The sequence below is a fragment of the Dermacentor variabilis genome, chromosome 5 (genome assembly GCF_050947875.1).
Source record: "Dermacentor variabilis isolate Ectoservices chromosome 5, ASM5094787v1, whole genome shotgun sequence".
NCBI lineage: Eukaryota > Metazoa > Arthropoda > Arachnida > Ixodida > Ixodidae > Dermacentor > Dermacentor variabilis.
The window spans coordinates 31154315-31172415 of NC_134572.1; the positions used below are offsets into that span (position 1 = coordinate 31154315).

Genomic DNA, 18101 nt, shown 5'->3' on the forward strand with positions numbered 1-18101 from the left:
CGTTACCTTGCGCTAGCAGCCATGTCGCCGCATTAAGTAGGTATGTTCATAGGCAGAGAGCTAGCTACAGTTACCAGGAAGATTTACCTCGAGATCATAAGAAGAAAACCTCGAGATGAATAGCAAAATTGCACAGATCCAATGCGCATCTTCAAATTTATGTGGAGCGTATCTATCGTGAACTGGCATGTCAAATGGCATACAACTAAATTCGATGCATAGGATTGTCCTTACTTTCATTTCACGCAACATGTAATATTACTTAATGCATATGCACCACACAGGGCGTTCACAACTTTAACTTCAGGCAATGTTTAGATTTGTGCAGAACGCCGTTCGCAAGCTATGCCGACATGCAGGGACCAGTTATGTAAACACAGCACCCCCATTCGAGGATGCAAGGCTTTTGCGATTTAAAAAAAAAACGGATTTTATACCTACTCAAAAAACTCAAGTAGTCCGTGTTTGCTGACAGTATCGAAAACTGCACTAGGCCCACCAGTCAAAATGAAGCCCTGTAACAGCAGACACATACACACATAAAAAGAAAGCAAAGGCCGTTCAGTTCATTGTTCCTCTATAGCAACGTAGCAACGCTGAGAAGTCTACTTCCATGTAGAGTTCAATCAGCTCTCATAGTATTGTTGCCCTTAGTTTAGTCATCAAAAGGGGTAGCCAACACTGAGGAAGCAAACTGACGCGCACAATGTTTGGTGTGCTATTCATACAGTATGAAGGCACGTATTCCGCAAGGAGCCCAATTTACCGTTTAGGAAGTCATGAAGCCATTGTCTTTCACCTTTGCTCGCATTTCGCTTTGCTTGCGACAGCCCTTAAATGAGCACCAAAAGCAAGTAGGAAGTCTAGGATAATGTTAGCAATAGTGCCTCGGCGGGGGTGTTTTTGAAGTTATAATTCTCTCTCTCTCTCTCTCTCTCTTCTCTCTCTCAACCTCTAACACCATTTTGCGAAAGTCAACCAACCCAGCTTGCCCCTTACCCAACCGAGCGTAAGGTAGCCACGGACGCTTTCGTTGACGTTTTCAAGTTAACTTTAAATAAACGTAATGCTTAAACATGCAACCGGTGTTTAACAATAAATCTGAAAAGATAATAAACGATAGTTAAAGTAAAGGTTAAAGGGAGCTCAAGTCATGACACGTTTATGTCTATAGTATATGTGCATACATTATGCCAGTATATTCAGTTATTCTTTAATACCAACGTATTTTCTCGTGACAACTGCGCCTCCTCCCTTTTTTTTCAGAGAAACATTCTCGGTGCACTAATGAATGTTCGCAATGTTGAATAACAATATTCTCGATACGAAATCATCATAACACAAAACCCTCAAAGAAAAACATGGGCTCTCTTCAATATAGTCGACACAGACAACTCTTTTCTGGAAACGTCAAAACCACAGTAAATCTCACAAAGAAGCACGAATAACGCAACAAGCGATAAACAGGATTGCAGCGACAAATCATGCGAAAGCAGTTACCCGCAAACCCGCGCTGAAACTCGTCTACCCAATGCACCGATACGGCCGCTCGGCAAGCGCAAACACTCTGGTGATTGACCGCGACAATTATGTGCGGTCTACATTTATGTCACGCCAGATAACGTACGCCGGTTTGGCAAGAAAGACAGCAAAAGTCAGCAAGAACAGGGGATATACCATATTGTAGAGGCACATTGCTCCAATGGGAGCCGATTTCTGTCTCACGCAAGGATACCGCGTATATCAAAACACCCGCTGTCACATTTTAACGTGATGTAATATTTGCGTTTCTGACGACTAAATACTTATTAAAGCAGCCTTGGTTAATCTTGTTGTTGAGCGTAACAGTTTTACTTCCAACTTGCGCTGCTCATCGAAATTTAACCCTGTATATGATAACACCCCGCCCAAAAAGAAACAGGAATACCTTCACGGAGACAATCAGGAGTCCAAAAATCATCAGCAGAATCTGCATGACGTCAGTCCAGACGACGGCTTTGATGCCTCCCTGCGAATTAGGGGTTTCAAGCAACATTCCTAGTGTATATACCATGTTTTAAGGCAACTACTTATCAGGCTAAAAATTTTCCGCCGACATTGTTCAGCACCGGTTATAATAAGTGGTAATAGTGCGAGCATTAGAAATGGGAACTCCCTCAAGTAACCACTAATATCATGAAGCGCAAGCCCACCAAATAACAAAACGAAAATGGTTATACAATTGTTCCCCATTGTGAATGGCCGGCACAAGTTTGTATGAGGAATAGTCGTGTGTACATGGAATAAAGAAAACGCAGCTATAGCTTGTTCGTATCGTATTGTAATTTCGAGAATACCACGGCGCCGAAGAAATAGGCGCCAGAAGCAGGGTTGTAGCGGCAAATATTGTTTTCTTTTGTCAGTCACAAGGTGATACTCATGCTTTCCCTGCCAGAGTGTTCTCACCGTATGAAAAAAAAAGAAGCACAATATTCTTGTTTCTAGTGTATGACACTAGCCGAAAAATTCATCTAAATGTACTTTAGCTGAATTAAGCTTCATGTGATGGCGCAACCAGTGCTGTTACTCGCGTGCTATACTCCTTAAATGAAAACACGCAATGGGAAATGGTCGAGGGGTAGGGCGATTGCCCTATATGAGCGTAAAACACAAAGAGATAGCGCTGGCATTCAGAAAAAGCTCTTACGATAAATTAATTGTTAAGAGCAAATTCCCATCAACCCTGATGCAGGACAAATCATTAGCGAATGTAGTTGTCCGATGGCAAATAGCTCTTACGAACGAAAAGCTTTCTTAATTCGACCCGGGGCCCGAATTCACAAAGCTTATTGTTCTTAAGAGGTGCTTGCCGTTGGCCGGCTGCCTTCGCTAATGATATGGGTATATCGAACATCACGATTGGCTTCCGCCTGCTCTTACGAACAGTCTTAGCGTAATTACGTCTGTTTTCCTTTAATACAGGCACGAGAGCTGAATGCGCAAATTCTCGTTCGTAGATGTACCTTTCCATTGGCGAGTCGCCTTCACTAATACTGTGTCCAACATCACAAGTGACCGGCATCCGCTTTTACGAATAATTAAAATTTAAGAAATTTCTATCCCGGCCACGGCGGCCGCATTTCGATGGGGGCGAAATGCGAAAACACCCGTGTGCTTAGATTTAGGTGCACGTTAAAGAACCCCAGGTGGTCAAAATTTCCGGAGTCCTCCACTACGGCGTGCCTCATAATTAGAAAGTGGTTTTGGCACGTAAAACCCCAAATATTATTATTATTATTATTAAGAAATTTCTTAACAAATTCGGGATCAGAAGTTGCAACATAACATTAAGTTGTTCCTTTCACCGAGCAATGCTCTGGCTTAGACCTTTATGCTGTACCACTTCTTCTGGTTTAGCACAAACAAAGGTATCTATTTATTGGATGAAGTTTTTTCTGCTGGTGCTTTGCATTTATTACAGGTGTAATATTGCTCTCGCCAGCTGTGTTGGCAAGTTGACGGAAAGGATGATCCTCACGTGCATCGAGTGGTTTCTTGAACACTACAATGTTTATCCAGACGCGACGACAGCTTTTCGACGTGGCTTCTCGTCGGTCATCAACGTTATTGATCTCGTGTCTTCGATCCAACAACAGAAATCATCCAAACGCCTCACTGTAGCGCTATTTTCAAATGTGAAGGGCGCTTATGATAATGTTTCTCACGAAGCCATTCTTAGCACGCTCGTGGCTGCTGCAGTCAGAAGCCTCAGTTTTCGGTGGATACGGAGCTACCTGACTGAGAGGTGCTTCTGTGTAGTAACCGAGGATGGTCAAACATCCGACCACTACAACAGCCGTGGAGTTCCACAAGGTGGCGTTTTGAGCCCAGTTTTATTCAGCCTGGCTTTGATTGGGCTGGCGGAATTCCTGCTACAGTCGGTCATCTTGTCAATTTACACATCTGCATCTGGGCGTCAGGACTAACTTGGCCGCAGGTTCGCGCAAGGTTACAAAAGGCCGCAATGACGTCTGCTTATCTTGAGAGACAAGGCCTCAGAATTTCAACAGAAAAGTACGCATTAGTCGCTTTCACGCGAAAATCGATGACTGGATACCCGGTGCCTATAAATGGCCAACCTATTTTGTACAAGAGAACCTATCGATGTTTAGGAATGATTGTCGACCGCGACTACTCCTGGAGCCCCAGTGTATCCTACCTAAGAAAGCGACTCCTCTCAATCAGACATCTTTTCAAAGCCATTGCTGGAAAATTATCAGGAACATCGGTGTGTTCTATGTATGCTTCAACTGTAGAAAGCTCTCTTCATGGGTGCCTTGCGTTACAGCAGTCCGGTGCTGTCAAGCACCCGGAGGAAAAATCGCTGAGTGCTTGAGAGCATACAAGCTCAAGCGCTTAGAACATTTCTGGGTCTACTGCGATGCGCTTCAACAGCCGCAACCATTGCCATCGCTAAGGAACATTCCATCAGTACATATATATCGTCACAGAAACCCTTAGAAATTGTATTCGTCACCTTTCCCGACTACAGTTGTCCGTGGATGACTGATAATCTTCTCAAATGCGTGCGCAGAAAAGATAATCTTTATAAAAAAACAAAAAAAGAAGCCATTTAATGTGACCCTGCTCACTCGTTACAAGTGCTACTCGAATATTTTGAGCCGGCTTCTTACAATCGCTAAAAAAGAGTATTATGAAAAGGAAATTGACCGTGCTGGCAACGATTCTAAGAAACAGTGGAAAATTATCAATGAATTTTTAAACAGAACATCGCCAAATCCCGCCATAACTGCTATTCAAGTTGGGGAACAAACCCTTAATAATCCTTCAGCCATTGCTAACGCCTTTGTCGATTCTTTTTGCCCCGACCAGCCACGTCTCTCAGTTCACATCGACAAGGCTTATCATCGTTTGCCACACAGTTTTTTTCTCGGTCCAGTTTCCCCAGAAGAAGTGCGCATGACCATTCTGAGCTTAAAGAACACTGGAGCTGGTTTAGATAACTTCAACTCATCTCATGTAAAGCTTATAGCTCATCTTATCAGTCACACTCTCACACATAATAAATCTAATATTCAAAACTGGCGTCTTTCCTAGCTGCTTAAAAATCGCCAAACTTATTCCTGTTTTCAAAAAGGGTAGCAAGAACTCGTTATTAAACTACCGCCCTATATCTATTTTATCATTTTTCAGCAAGATAATTGAAAAGTTATTCGTTGTGCGTTTAACTAGCTATTTCACAAAGTTCAGTATTTTGTCCCCTTATCAATTTGGCTTTCGATCTGGTTATTCAACTGAATTAGCGCTCATAACTTTAACCGATCATCTTAAAACAGCCATTGACACAGGTGAATTGGCTGGTACCTTGTTTATTGATTTTTCTAAAGCATTCGATTCGTTAAATCATGACATACTTTTTGTTAAACTAAACGCTGTTGGCGTGTGTGGTCCAGCACTTTCCCTAATTCGTAGTTATTTACATGATCGAAAACATATCGTCTCTATTTCTGATACACATTCGCGTGCCAAACTAACTAACATAGGGGTTCCACAAGGCTCAATACTAGGACCAATTTTATTCCTCGTGTACATCAATGACCTTCCAGAATACATTACACATTCCAGTTGTATTTTATACGCTGACGACACAACAATTTATTCTTCTAACACTTCCTTGGAATCGCTAATATCTTACCTTAATGCCGACGTGGTTAAAATCGTTAATTGGTGCAGAGATAATATGCTCAGTATTAATGCTACTAAATCGAAATTTGTAATTTTTTTATCCGCGCAATAAAGTGTACAGGAGAAGCCATGCATTAACATTGGTCCGACTTCGCTTCAGGCTGTTGACCATGCAACGTTTCTTGGAGTTGAACTGGACAATCATTTGAAATTTACAAATCACATATCCTTATTAACGCGTAAAGCAGCATATGGTATCAGAATACTAATCAAAGTCCGCCCCTATTTTCCTATACGTATATTAATTTCACTCTATTACGCATTTATTCACAGCCACATCTCTTACTGCATTTCTTCTTGGGGTAATACTTACGCAACTCACTTGGCTCCCCTGCAACACACACAAAACCAAGCTTTGAGAATAATAAGTTACAGCCATTTTTCATGTAGTGCTCTGCCATTACTCCGCACATATAATATTTTGTCCGTAGTGGATTTAAATAAATGTTGTCTTAGTGTACTGACGTATAAATTTTGTCGAGGAGAATTACCAATTTCGTTGATATCAAAAGACCAAACCCCCCCTTTCACTGGCACTCGATTTTCACACCATAATAACTACCTCCTACCGAAACCAAGGACTAACTACGGCAAACTTACTGCGAACTTTTTGGCAACATCAATATGGAATTCACTACGACCCTCCATTAAATCATCTCCTTCCATTCATTTATTTAAGAAGAAAATTCGTCACCACTTCTTGGGAAAGTGATTGTACTGTATATTTCTTACGCTTCTGTATGTCGAATAATACTCCTTGGATCTGCTTTTCGTGTTTATACTTTGTTGTTATTACTATGACTCGACTTTGTTTGTTAATACTTTCTGTTCCTAGGATTGCTACTGCTGTTGTTAACCGCATTAGGTAAACTTTTTCTATGTATTTTTTGTTGGAGGTCCCTCCTCAGTCTTTGACTATGGGACCTCCTAGAGTTGCTTCTGTAAAACATTTCAAACGCTCAATAAACTGAAACTGAAACTGAAACTGAAACTGAAACAGTATGAATGCCTTGCTTTTCTTTCGGAAAGTAGACCAGATGTAAATTTTTCGGGCATTGTAGCCTCGTACCGATCCTCTCTTGCATCCGATTTCATGTCTGCAGCAAGATAACCTTGTCCTTTGTGGTGTCTCTGGCAGCCGCAAGTGTGGCTTTCTATTCCAGGAGTTTGAAAGAAGTCCGACTTGCTAACTTGTGCCCTGAATCAAGCCGCTCTACATCTATTGTATGATTCATATTCCAATCGAGTTCATGTTTATACAGATGGCTCTTCTACTCTACCCAGCTCTACTGGTGCGGTAGTTATTCCATTGATGTCAATCTGCAAGATGTTCAAGATCAGCCACGACAAGACACCGACAGGATCTGAACTTTCCGCTCTTCGTAGCGTAGTGCTATATGTGCAGCAACTGTCACCAAATCGCTGGGCTATATTCTGTGATTCAAAGGCAGCCCTGCAATCACTCTGATCAGCTCTGCGCCACAGCCTACATGAACAAATGGTAGCAGAGATGCAATTACGCTACCATCAAGCGGTGGATGGAGGCCACGACATTGTAATTCAGTAGCTACCTGGGCACTGCAATAATAATGGCAATGAAAGTGCCGACAAAGCTGCCCATGAAGTGTATGATGTACGTGAAAACACATCGATACTATTGTCCGGAACGGATGCAGTGCGGGACCTCAGCGGTCTTGCCCATATTATTACTGTGAGGAAATGAAACACACCTGAGTTCACCAACCGGGGCCTATATGCCATGGACCCGAATATGACATTGCAACTTTTACATGGTTATAACCGCGGCGGGAAGAAACGCTACTGTACCGCTTGCGAGTACGAGGTTCTTTCACAAACGTCTACTCATTGCTAATTGGAATGGCAGACAGTCGATTCCAATTGCAGCGGATGCGGCGTCGAAGAAATGACCAAACATTTCTTGAGTTACTGCCCTACCTATACATACGAAGACAGAGGAGTGCCCTTCACGCAGCTTTGGAGCACTTAGATGACCGTTATTTCACAGAGGAGAAGATCTTGGGCCCGTGGATTCGTGCGTCTGCTAGGTGCGAGGCCACAAAGGCACTGCTGCGTTTCTTGAAATGCACCAGCCTGTATGATGACCAGTGACTGACTCAGTGGTGAACAGTTGTGTGCGTAACAGTGGAAACTGTGAACTTCGTTCTTCCTTCTTCTCTTTCAATCCCCTTTCCCCCTTCTCCAATGTAGGGTAGCCTACAGGTTAACCTCCCTGCCTTTCCCTTATGACTTCTCTCTCTCGCACTTATAGGTTTAATCACGCATTATGTCGATCTTCACAAAACGTTCTTAAGATAGACGTGTTCTTAATAGAAAACCGAAGTCAATCTGCATGTTCGAGATATTTTCAGCAAAAGTAGTACTTACAGACGAAGTGTTTTGTAAGATCGGCCCTCGAATACAGGGACGGGCTAACGCTTCCATTTCCTTGGAAAGAGGAAAAGCATTGCACTTGATGTCATGTCTTAAGTGTTAGTAATTTAAACTTTTAATTCAGTATACGCCCGTTGTGCCATTGTACGTGTATAACACTCGCATGATTGAAAAATCGTGCCCCATGTTAAAACTGAAGGGCGAGGAATGCGGGAGTACTCACTAGTGTTGTGTAAAAGGCGCAAACACTTCCGTTCAGCACAATGGAGAGCCACACTGGAAGACCCGTCACTGCATTAAACAGTTGGCAAATCGAAGATAATTAGTGCCATCGTTACATCCACTACCCTTCAATGATGGCTTCACAAAGATGTAATGTCTCTAGTTTTAAAGCCAAGATTTCTTTGCCTTCTTAACCTCGGTTTTGCTCAAAGTGAAAAATGGCGAGTTGGTATGGAACCGTGGCTAAATTCAGAGCGCGAAACAACTAGGACACAAGCTAAGGCGCAAGAAAAGAATGCACACAGTTGCAAGTAGTGCCCGTTCCTGTCTTTTCTTGTGCCTTAGCTTGTGTCCCAGAAGTTCGCGCCCTGAATTTAGCCATGCTCGGTTTCAGGTTTCATTCTTGTGTCATACCGAGTAACACCGTGATAGCGAGAGCAGGGATGATAATTCCGCAATGTGTTCGCGATATTGTTTAATTGATTCGCTCATACAGCTGCTGCTACGGCGTCTCTGGTTGGTTCAAAAGGCGAACGTGTTCAAATACGTGTACTAGAATCTGAATGATGTTGCCTACGTTGCCACCGCGACCACCTGTAAGGTTGCGACCAACATGGGCGGGAAGTCGAGCGGCACCGCGGGGGTTCTTCCGGTGCCAGCGAGAGAAGCCCCGTTCTGGCATAGGTGACGATGAAAGTGTTAGAGTCACGGAGGGAGACGTTTATTCGTCGAGATCTATCCTAAGCCTGTGCACAGATGAATAGAAAACAGCCAAGAATAAAAGGATGTGCTATGCCGCACCGCCCTTCATTGGTTTTATTCAGTGTGGCTTTGCACATTCCAGGGTCAGCGTAACGCCTTTCAAAAGGTTCCCGCAACAAAAGCGAGAAAACAAAAACAAAAAGTAACAATAAAAATATGCCTAAGCACAGTCTGAGACCTCATTTAAGCATCACTTTAAGGGAGTTGACTTTGCATGAGTTCTTCCAATTCAGGTTATGCGAATGCGAAGTGGGCGACTTGAAATCGGGCAATGTGAGCCCTCGCTGCACCGAGGAAAAACACATGGTGCTTCCGGAGCACCTTCGGAGCTGGCAAATAAAGAATCAAGCAAAAAAAGTGAACACGAAAAGACAGGCCACGCCCTCCAGTTTTTCGTGTCTATACATTTTTCTGAGTTGACATAAATGATAAATGATACGATCCTTTAAAACAATCAAATTAATTGCTCAGGCAGCCGATGAATCAATCATTTGTATGCAGATGTTCCAACTATCCTCCTATTTTGTTGCGTGAACGCTGTCGTCAGCTAATAGTATGGTTAACGATGGTGAGATTAGAGGTGTTCTTTATTGCGGCCAAAGCTGTCAGTTGTCCATCCCACGAACTACAGCGGCACACATTGCTCGATGTCTATCACAGCGAAGGAACTCACCCGACCCAAGTGCAAGTGACGGGCCGTAGAGCACTACTCCCATGAAGAAACACTGCAATAAAGAGAAGTGTGTTATAAGAGTGAGAATCGAGCTTTACACCACTACACGTTTTTTTTTATTTAACCGCACGTTACCATTTCTATCACATTTAAGGCGGAAGCAAACTTTCGGATCACCACAGAATTGAACCGCTTCTCCAGGTACTGCAAGAGAAAGGGCAAGCACTAATGAATATTTGTGAAGACAAGGCACGTCACATTACGGCGCCCACTGGAGATTAGCGCGCAACTGTGATCACAAAATTTAAATATGGGCCATGTGCCGTGACGATGACGTTGTTGTGAACGTCGTCGCTGAGTAAACTCCGAGCAGACGCCAAGTATACTCTCTGCTGTGCAGCGACAAGCAATTCGTGTGTCATTAAGAGACGTCGGGTGAAACGCGTTAGCAGCTGTGACCGGTGAAAGTGGTGCTGTCAGCTGTAGGCAGATCTATCGTCTTCAAGAATTGCCAGCGACTCTTCTGCATGGGACCACCATTCATAAAGAGCAAATAAATAGACTATTTCCCAGCATTACAGGCAGATGAACCCTGTTTTGCCGCTTATAAAAAGTAAAGGGAAGAAGTGCAGATGCACTTAGAAATACACTTCGCCATATGTATTTTTACATTGCCGTATTATATGGGAAGTGAAACAGGCAACTGTCAATGAAAGAAATAAAAATGTACAAAATTTATTGCCAGTGTATCTTTAGTGCAATGGTCTTCGAGCAACCAGCATACCTGGTTCACACTGATCATGTCCATATCGTAGAACACGGGCATAAACACGTGAGCTGCCAGAACGCTGGCGATGATGATGCTGATGAAGCTGACCATGAACTGGGAGCCATTGAGGAAGTTTTCTGCCGGTATGCCCAAGATGGCGATCGCCGACATGAAACTGGCTATCATGGACATTGCCACCGGACACATCTGCACAAGCAATACCAAGTAAAATGATGTTCAGGGCATGTCTCAGTTGTCAAAAATGCGTCGTCTCTTTGTTTCTTCCTCTTTTTTCCAGTTTTCGCTCCACCCTTACTAGAAATTGAGTCACGTGCTTGGGTAATTCCAGGCGTTTACAACATTGTTCTTGTTCAAATTGTGCAGAAAGAATGTGGAATCTACTTGTCTTAGATGTGAATGGTGCGGAACACATTTTGAATTACCAGAGTACGTATGGTACAATTTAAAGAGAGTGGAGGCAAGGTAAAGATAGTTAAACAGCTGCTCATCAGAAGCCTTGAATAACTGTTATGCTGTAGCTGCGAACATAGCACACAAGTGGTAAGTCTCTTAAAGATGTAGCTGTGGCCACACATCATCTCATATATGTATAATTGTATCATGCATGCCGGAAATGCAGCGCTTCAAGGTTGAAGATCTTCGATATCGAAATTAGAGGATAGTTGCCACCATATCGGTGAGAAGGGAGGCGTCGCGTGGCAGTGCCTTACTCACAGCGTGACATTGCGCCGGTCGAGAGTAGGGGCAGGTAACCAGGAAGGCTTTCTTTTGCAGATGGTTACTGGTATGGCGAGGAATACAGCTTGTGCCCAATGCAGGTTAACCCTTTCACTCTGTGACTTACGGCATCGGAGCCGCGCGTAATCCAATTTAGCTGTGGTGGATCTCGCCGAAAAGGCCCTCTCCTCGACTGTTAGTTCCAGACCAATTTTTGCCACAGCTGCTGCCAGAACTCCTCGCGCATATTGACACGTGTACTTGTTTATCTTTATCGGGTGAGCACGTTTCACCGCCTAACAAATGTTATCGCTCAGCGCAGGACGCGCCTACATACATCGGAAGTTTCTACAATGTTATCGATGCTTCTATCCGCTGTCTGATTGCATGTATGCCCGATGCAAATGGTGTAGAACTTTGTGGCAGGTACGCGGGTCCCAGCGATTACTCTGGAACATTCGACGACTAGCGTATAAAAGCCGACGCGCTTGACCCGCAGATCAGATTTTGACGATCGCCGACTGTGTTCGCCGCTGTCGCGGTTTTTTAAGTGTAGGCTATTTTTGTGGACACAGGTTCGCCCAATAAAAATTAGTTTCGTCTTCCAGAGTATTGCTACTGTATTCTTTATACATCACTACCAGGTGACAATATTAATCAGTACGCGAACCAGCAACTGAGCCATCCATCGCAGTAATATGCTAATGGCACTGACAGTTTTAGAGCTCGAAATTTTGGAATTTTCAAAAGGTCGTGGCGACTGCCGCGACATCAGAGCTGTTAACAAAAGCTGTGAGAAGTCACTCGATTCTTCACAAGTGGCATGCCAAGCACAAATATGCTGTTGCAAAGAACGAACCGAAGCGAAAAACAAAAGCGCGCATTTTTACGCGTGCGTACAAAACTGAAAAAAAAAAGTGAGCAGGCAGTGTTAGTGTAACCATAGTGTATACTGGGCAGCTAGCGACAGTAAAAAAATTGCGTGCTCTCTTTGTTCTCGCGGTATTTCGAGAGCTGGCGGAAGCATCCGGCGGCGCGAAGGGTGAACAATGTTAAATACACGGCGATTCGGTGGCGAAACTTGGCGCGCCGCTGTAGACGCTGTGTCCCAATGCGAACAAGCCATAACAGATGCAATATTACGAACAGCGTGAAAATAGGACTAATATCGAGGGAACACATGACAAGGGCACTGCCAACAGTAACTAAAGAACGTGTTAGGTGTTGTGTCTAGGCTGCTTAACATTACTGTAAAAAACGGGCCGGATCCGATGGGCATTCCGAATTACTTGTTGGAGGCGCGCTCAACAGAGAGCACTGTTCCTGACAGATTTTTCGAAGTTCTCCATGAGCTCTGGTGAAATTCCAGATGACTGGCGCATTATGAGGATTGCTTTCACTCACAAAAAAGGGCTACCACTTATCGTTCAATAAATACAGACCTATATCTATCACAAGCACATGCTGCTAACTGTTAATACATGTCATTTCCTCATATAACACTCAAATGAAAAGTCACAAATGTGTGACAAAAAAGGGAAGGTGGTGCCAGTAGCATAGCTGCAACGTTGGCAAACATGTTTATAACAGTGCGCCGAATGTTAACTAGGTGGCGGCATCGCGAAGGTGCACATACACCGGCGCAGCAACAGTGTAAAAATGTTCGCCCCACTAGCAGCTTGCACCGGGGAGGCACAGCGTTCTGAGATTTGTTTTCGGTATAGTATCAAAATTCATTGCGCATCGAAGGTCCAGTATGGTGATGCACGTGCGTCCCAGCGGCAAGTCTACGGTAAAAAATTCGCAAACGGTGTAACGTCCGTGACCATTGCACCTCGTCCGGGTTAGGCACATCCCACTGTGACTTCAAAAAACATTGCAGCCGTTGAAGCCATCGTGATTGGAAATCGCCGAATGACGTTGGATGACATTGCAGAAAGTGTAAGCATCAATCAGGGTTCAGCATACCACACTATGCATGATGTCCTCAGATTTCACAATGTGTCTGCAAGATGGATTCGCTAGCTGCTAACTCCTGAATTGAACCAGCTACGTGTTGATGTGTATGAACAACTTCTGCAGCGCTTTGACCACGAAGGAGATACCTTCCTTGCAAGAATCGTCACCGGGGAGGGAACCTTGGTTCACTACCACGAACCAGAAACGAAGAAAGCGGGTAAGGAATGGCGTCATCCATCATCACCCAAACCAAAGAAGCTCCCACCACAACCACCAGTAGAAAAGATTATGCTGATCCCCTTTTGGGACGAAAAAGGCGCCATCTTGGAACACTACACGTCGCGAGGGACCACTATCACTAGTGAATCGTACTATGACGTCCTAAATATTCATTTTGGACCGGCAATCAAATCGAAACGCTGTGGATTGCTTTCTGCAGGTGTTCTGTTGCAACATTACAATATACGGCCCTCATGCGGCCCGTGCAATAGCTGAAACATACCAACGCGGTGGCGTAGTGGCTATGGCGTTGTGTGGATAAGCCCGAGGGCGCAGAATCAAATCCCGTCCACGGCGGCCGAATTTCGATGGGGGCGAAATGCCAAAAAGCCCGCGTGCCGTCCATTTGGTGCACACTAAGGAACCCCAGGTGGTCAAAACTTATCCAGGGTCCTCTACTACGGTGTGTTTAATAATCATGTCGCGGTTCTGGTACGTAAAACTCCAAAGCTTAACAGTTACGATAATAACAGACCTGAAGTCTGAGTGTCTTCCGCATCAACCGTACTCACCAGATTTTGGCCTGAGTGAACTCCATCTGTTCTGACCACTGAAAGAAGCCCTAGGCAGCCACAAGTTTCGTTCTGATGAAGAGTGAGCGCCACGGGGTGCCTGAGTATTGGTGTGCACACTTCCAAACGAATTCTTTTCCACGGAAATACAGGCATTTTGTAACTGCAGAAAAACTTGTGTTGAGCGTTAGAAAGATTTTTTTTTTCAAAAAGTAATATAGCTTTGTGCCAACTGTGTGCAGTATAGAAATAAAGAAACACTTGCGTTTTTTTTTATAAGGTTCTTAGGAGATGTCGCCTTAAATTGGCGCCGTCTACTCCTTTTCACGCAGACATATATAAAAAAAAGGAATAAACTTAGACGCTTGAAAACTAAAAGTCAACTCCACATCGCAATAACACAGTCAGTTTTCATTTGAGTGACCCTCGCACACTCTTGAATTCTTATGCAAGCGGAAAATTTCGCCACCAATAAGAGCAAGGTTTCAGAAAACGTATGTCTACAGTTACGAGTTTATCTATTTATTATTATTATTATTATTATTAAATGTGCGTGCAGGAGAGGTTGACATCATGGATGATGCCCGTTACTCCTTCTTGCTAAGAGAAACAAACGAGAAAAATAAAAGACAGTGACCGTGGGTAACAAAGTTGGCCCGCTAAAACAGACACAAAGAAAGAGATATACTATCAACGTATAAGGTAAATATGGGTTCGAAAGCGCTAACGCAGAGTTCCCATCGAGTTCAAATGGGCGCGCGGTGCTTCACAACATATCATTTGCACAGCAAGAAGTGTCATTTCAGAATATAGAGCAGTTATTTGTAATTGACTCGTAGTTCAAGGGAGCAGAGTCCATCATACAATATTATACAACCTTACACAACAGTTTGCGATGACGTAAAAATCAAGGGCACTTCGTAAAAAGATTAAAATACCACGTATAACCACAGAACGTAGTTACTGCGCTGTGCTAAATATCTGCTATTCTCGTCACTTCTAAAACTTCTTTCAAGGCGCTAACTGTGCGTTATTGGTGTTTTTGCAGTTAAATAGGTGTGGTCCCAGCATTTTTGCCCAATGAGAGCGGCCGTTTATGGTCAAAGCAAATAACTGATCTTTGAGCATAACTGAACATATAATCACTTCGCCCTTGCTTTGCAATCGGGTAGCCTCCTGGTTAGCTCAGGCGGTAGAGCGACCGCCCCAGGAAGGCGTTGGTCCCGGGTTCGAGTCCTGGACCAGGACGAATTTTTCTTCAACTGCGAGGCTTTCTTTCTGAGAAACTTGTACGGAGTTTCCTTCGTAGCTTCGTGCTACAAATTTGGTGGATGTTAATTTTCCCTTTCACGTACTTTCCTCCACTTCGCGGGCTTCCGCAAAACTGATTTCGCGTAATTTATCTGGCACTCGGTTTTTCATTGATTAGTCAATAAATACAGCCGCATCTATCACAAGCACATGCTGCAAACTGCTATAACACGTCATTTCATAACACATTCTTGAATTCTCAAACACGCGAAAAATCTTGCCACCCATAATATCAAGGTTTCAGAAAACATATACGAACAGTTACGCAGATGCTACCAAACATTACACGAATTCGTATGCGCTCTCGACGTTGAAGGTCAGCTTCATGTGCTGGTTTTGTACTTATCGAAAGCGTTTGAGAAGGTGCCGCATGACAAGTTACTGCAAAAATTAGAATGCATAGGATTTATGTGTCCTATAGATAAAGGGATGAATGTCTAACTCAGACATAAAGACAATTTGTAAAAATTTTGGATCCCCCTTCTGCTTTGTTAAATGGCAATTACAGTGTGCTCCAAGAAAGTGTACTGGAGCCACTACTTTTGCTAATTTATATAAATGGCCTGGTAGATGTAAATCATGGTGCTGTGTGCATTAGAGTATTTGCAGATGATTGTATTTTTTTATTTCCGCTTTTAATGAAAACATGATTTTACAAGAAAATTTAGAGGCAATTGATCAGTCGTGCACTCCTCGGGACATGGAACTGGATACGACTAAAAGTGTGTTGGTGTAAGCAACAAGGAAAAATAACCCAAGTTGTTATTTGATACTTTCTGATAACACATTCTGATAACACATTCCGATAACACATTCTGATAACAAATTCTGATAGTAAGCGCGGGATAATGGAAGTTGCGCAATTCAAATACCTCGGTGCTTTGTTGAGCAACAAATCACACCTGGTCCGCGCATATACCTGCTATATGCCCTTCAGCAATATGTAAGTTGTTGTTGCTTAAGAGAAAACACAGATCGGCACGTTCTGTCGCCAATCAATTAGCCTAGAAGTCTTGTATTGGGGCAAATCTCGACATGCCGCTATTCTCTAGGACCCCATTAATAAAAAAGTTATCAGAGAGCTAAAGCGCGTTCTAAGAAAGGCGGTACAGTTCATTTTAAATAAATAAGAAAGAGCTGACGCATCGTATATGTTAATACGACAACACAATATGAATTAGTTGAAATTGCGCCGAAGAATTTTCCTATTGTCATTTTTATTTAAATGTCTTGCAGGGAATATTACCTTAGTCTTACCAAAGTGTGTCAGGCCTCGCAACACAATGAAAACCAGGCACATTCGCGAAACATGGCTGGTTCCAATTTTTGCTAAGACGAATACATTTAAATATAGTTTGTTTTCTAGGACTGTTCCAGAGCCAGCACGCTGCACTCACGTATATTTGGTGGAAATTATATTGTTTGCGAAATGGAGTGTAATTTAAGGATTGCTTATTTCTACTTGTATTGCTCAGCTTTGTTACACTTTTCTTTTCAAAATTTTCTTGGTTGTCTTCCCTTGTTACTCCGGATTTCTTACGACCCTTCTAGATTGGGCCACCCAGTGGTCTGCGGGGTTGCAAAATAGATAACAGAAATAACTAGCGCCCGTCTCATCTCTTTTCGCTAATCTATAGTCCCGTTCTCGTGCTGTTCGCAATGTTATAATGTCGTGCGAACACGTCCGGCCAACTATCATTTTGAAGTCCATAGCGGGTGTTCGCTGTAAAACGGGTAACACAGAGACAACGGGCGCCCTCGTGAATGCTGCTTGCTCGCGGAGCGGCAACATTTCGCGAACTTTTCTTTTTTTTTCTCACCTGTAGCTGCTTACTTCCCCCGAAGAAATCCTTTTTGTTGGTGCTGCGGCGGTCTTTCCAGGCGAAGTACACGCCTATGAACGACGAGATGCCTAGCACAACCACCAGCACGCAGTAGTCGGCTGCGTGGAAGTATCGGAGCGCCATTACGGCAGTGCTGCGAGAAACGCGTAACTCGACGTCGGCCTCAACCGGTGCGCTTTCGTGTCCCCACACGTTAACAGACCGGTCCTCAGCTGCCGCCCGCGCATCCGGCGGCCCAAGGTTGCACCGTGGCTGCGTGCTTTGCGGAGAACAAAAGCGAGCGACTGTCTTTTAGCAGAGCCAAGCCTGTGGCATGTGGCGTGTTTCGCGTCCAAGCCTTGGGGTGGCGCCACCATCGAAACGACGACAGCGCACCGCCGGCGGCGGTAATCGAAACGCCAGCTAAGCCTTTATTATCTAAACTTTATTTGTAACGCATCAAACCAGCATGCGCAGAAAAAACATTTCCATCTGAAATTATAAACTTTTCGAAGCGAATTCAGCTCAAATGCTTAAAATTTTTATAACGTGACTTCTCGAATGGTTAACCGCAAGAGAGAGAGAGAGAGAGAGAGCAGGCATTCTGGACCAAAAGACGGACAGTCGCGACAGAATTCGCCGTTGTGAAAGCTACGTGTTTCTGCTCAAACAGGAGGCACACGCTCAAATCAAGATGCAGTTTATGAATATTGTGAACGAAGTGGCGTGACATCCTCACATACAAAAATGGAGGAACTTTAGCAACATACCAGCGTGGGACGGCTTTATGTGGTCGGATGTATTTCTTCACTCAGCGGCGGACGGCTTGTGTTCACCAGAAATATGTGGCGAGACTGTACGTAGTATCTTTTTGCACATAAACAACTATACATGTT

At 43.8% G+C, this 18101-nt stretch overlaps 1 protein-coding gene and 1 non-coding gene across 8 annotated transcripts in view; one reads left to right on the top strand and one right to left on the bottom strand.

The window, feature by feature from the left end:
• The window catches only part of LOC142582403 (sodium-coupled monocarboxylate transporter 1-like), a 127192-nt gene extending 109664 nt beyond the window's left edge, over positions 1 to 17528 (bottom strand). For 6 of the 7 annotated variants that reach the window (XM_075692088.1, XM_075692087.1, XM_075692086.1 and 3 more), the window contains exons 1-7: positions 17203 to 17528; positions 10599 to 10790; positions 9950 to 10018; positions 9815 to 9866; positions 8381 to 8448; positions 1928 to 2008; positions 442 to 515 (exon numbers count right to left, since the gene is read on the bottom strand). In XM_075692088.1, the coding sequence (XP_075548203.1) occupies positions 442 to 515; positions 1928 to 2008; positions 8381 to 8448; positions 9815 to 9866; positions 9950 to 10018; positions 10599 to 10790; positions 17203 to 17349 (683 nt within the window). In that variant the 5' untranslated portion in view covers positions 17350 to 17528. The remainder of the gene's footprint in view (positions 1 to 441; positions 516 to 1927; positions 2009 to 8380; positions 8449 to 9814; positions 9867 to 9949; positions 10019 to 10598; positions 10791 to 17202) is intronic. The other variant, XM_075692090.1, reaches the window with a different exon arrangement.
• Positions 15246 to 15319, top strand: TRNAP-AGG (transfer RNA proline (anticodon AGG)). The gene has a single exon. It is a non-coding gene; the product is annotated as a tRNA-Pro (tRNA).
• Positions 17529 to 18101: the final 573 nt, after the last annotated feature.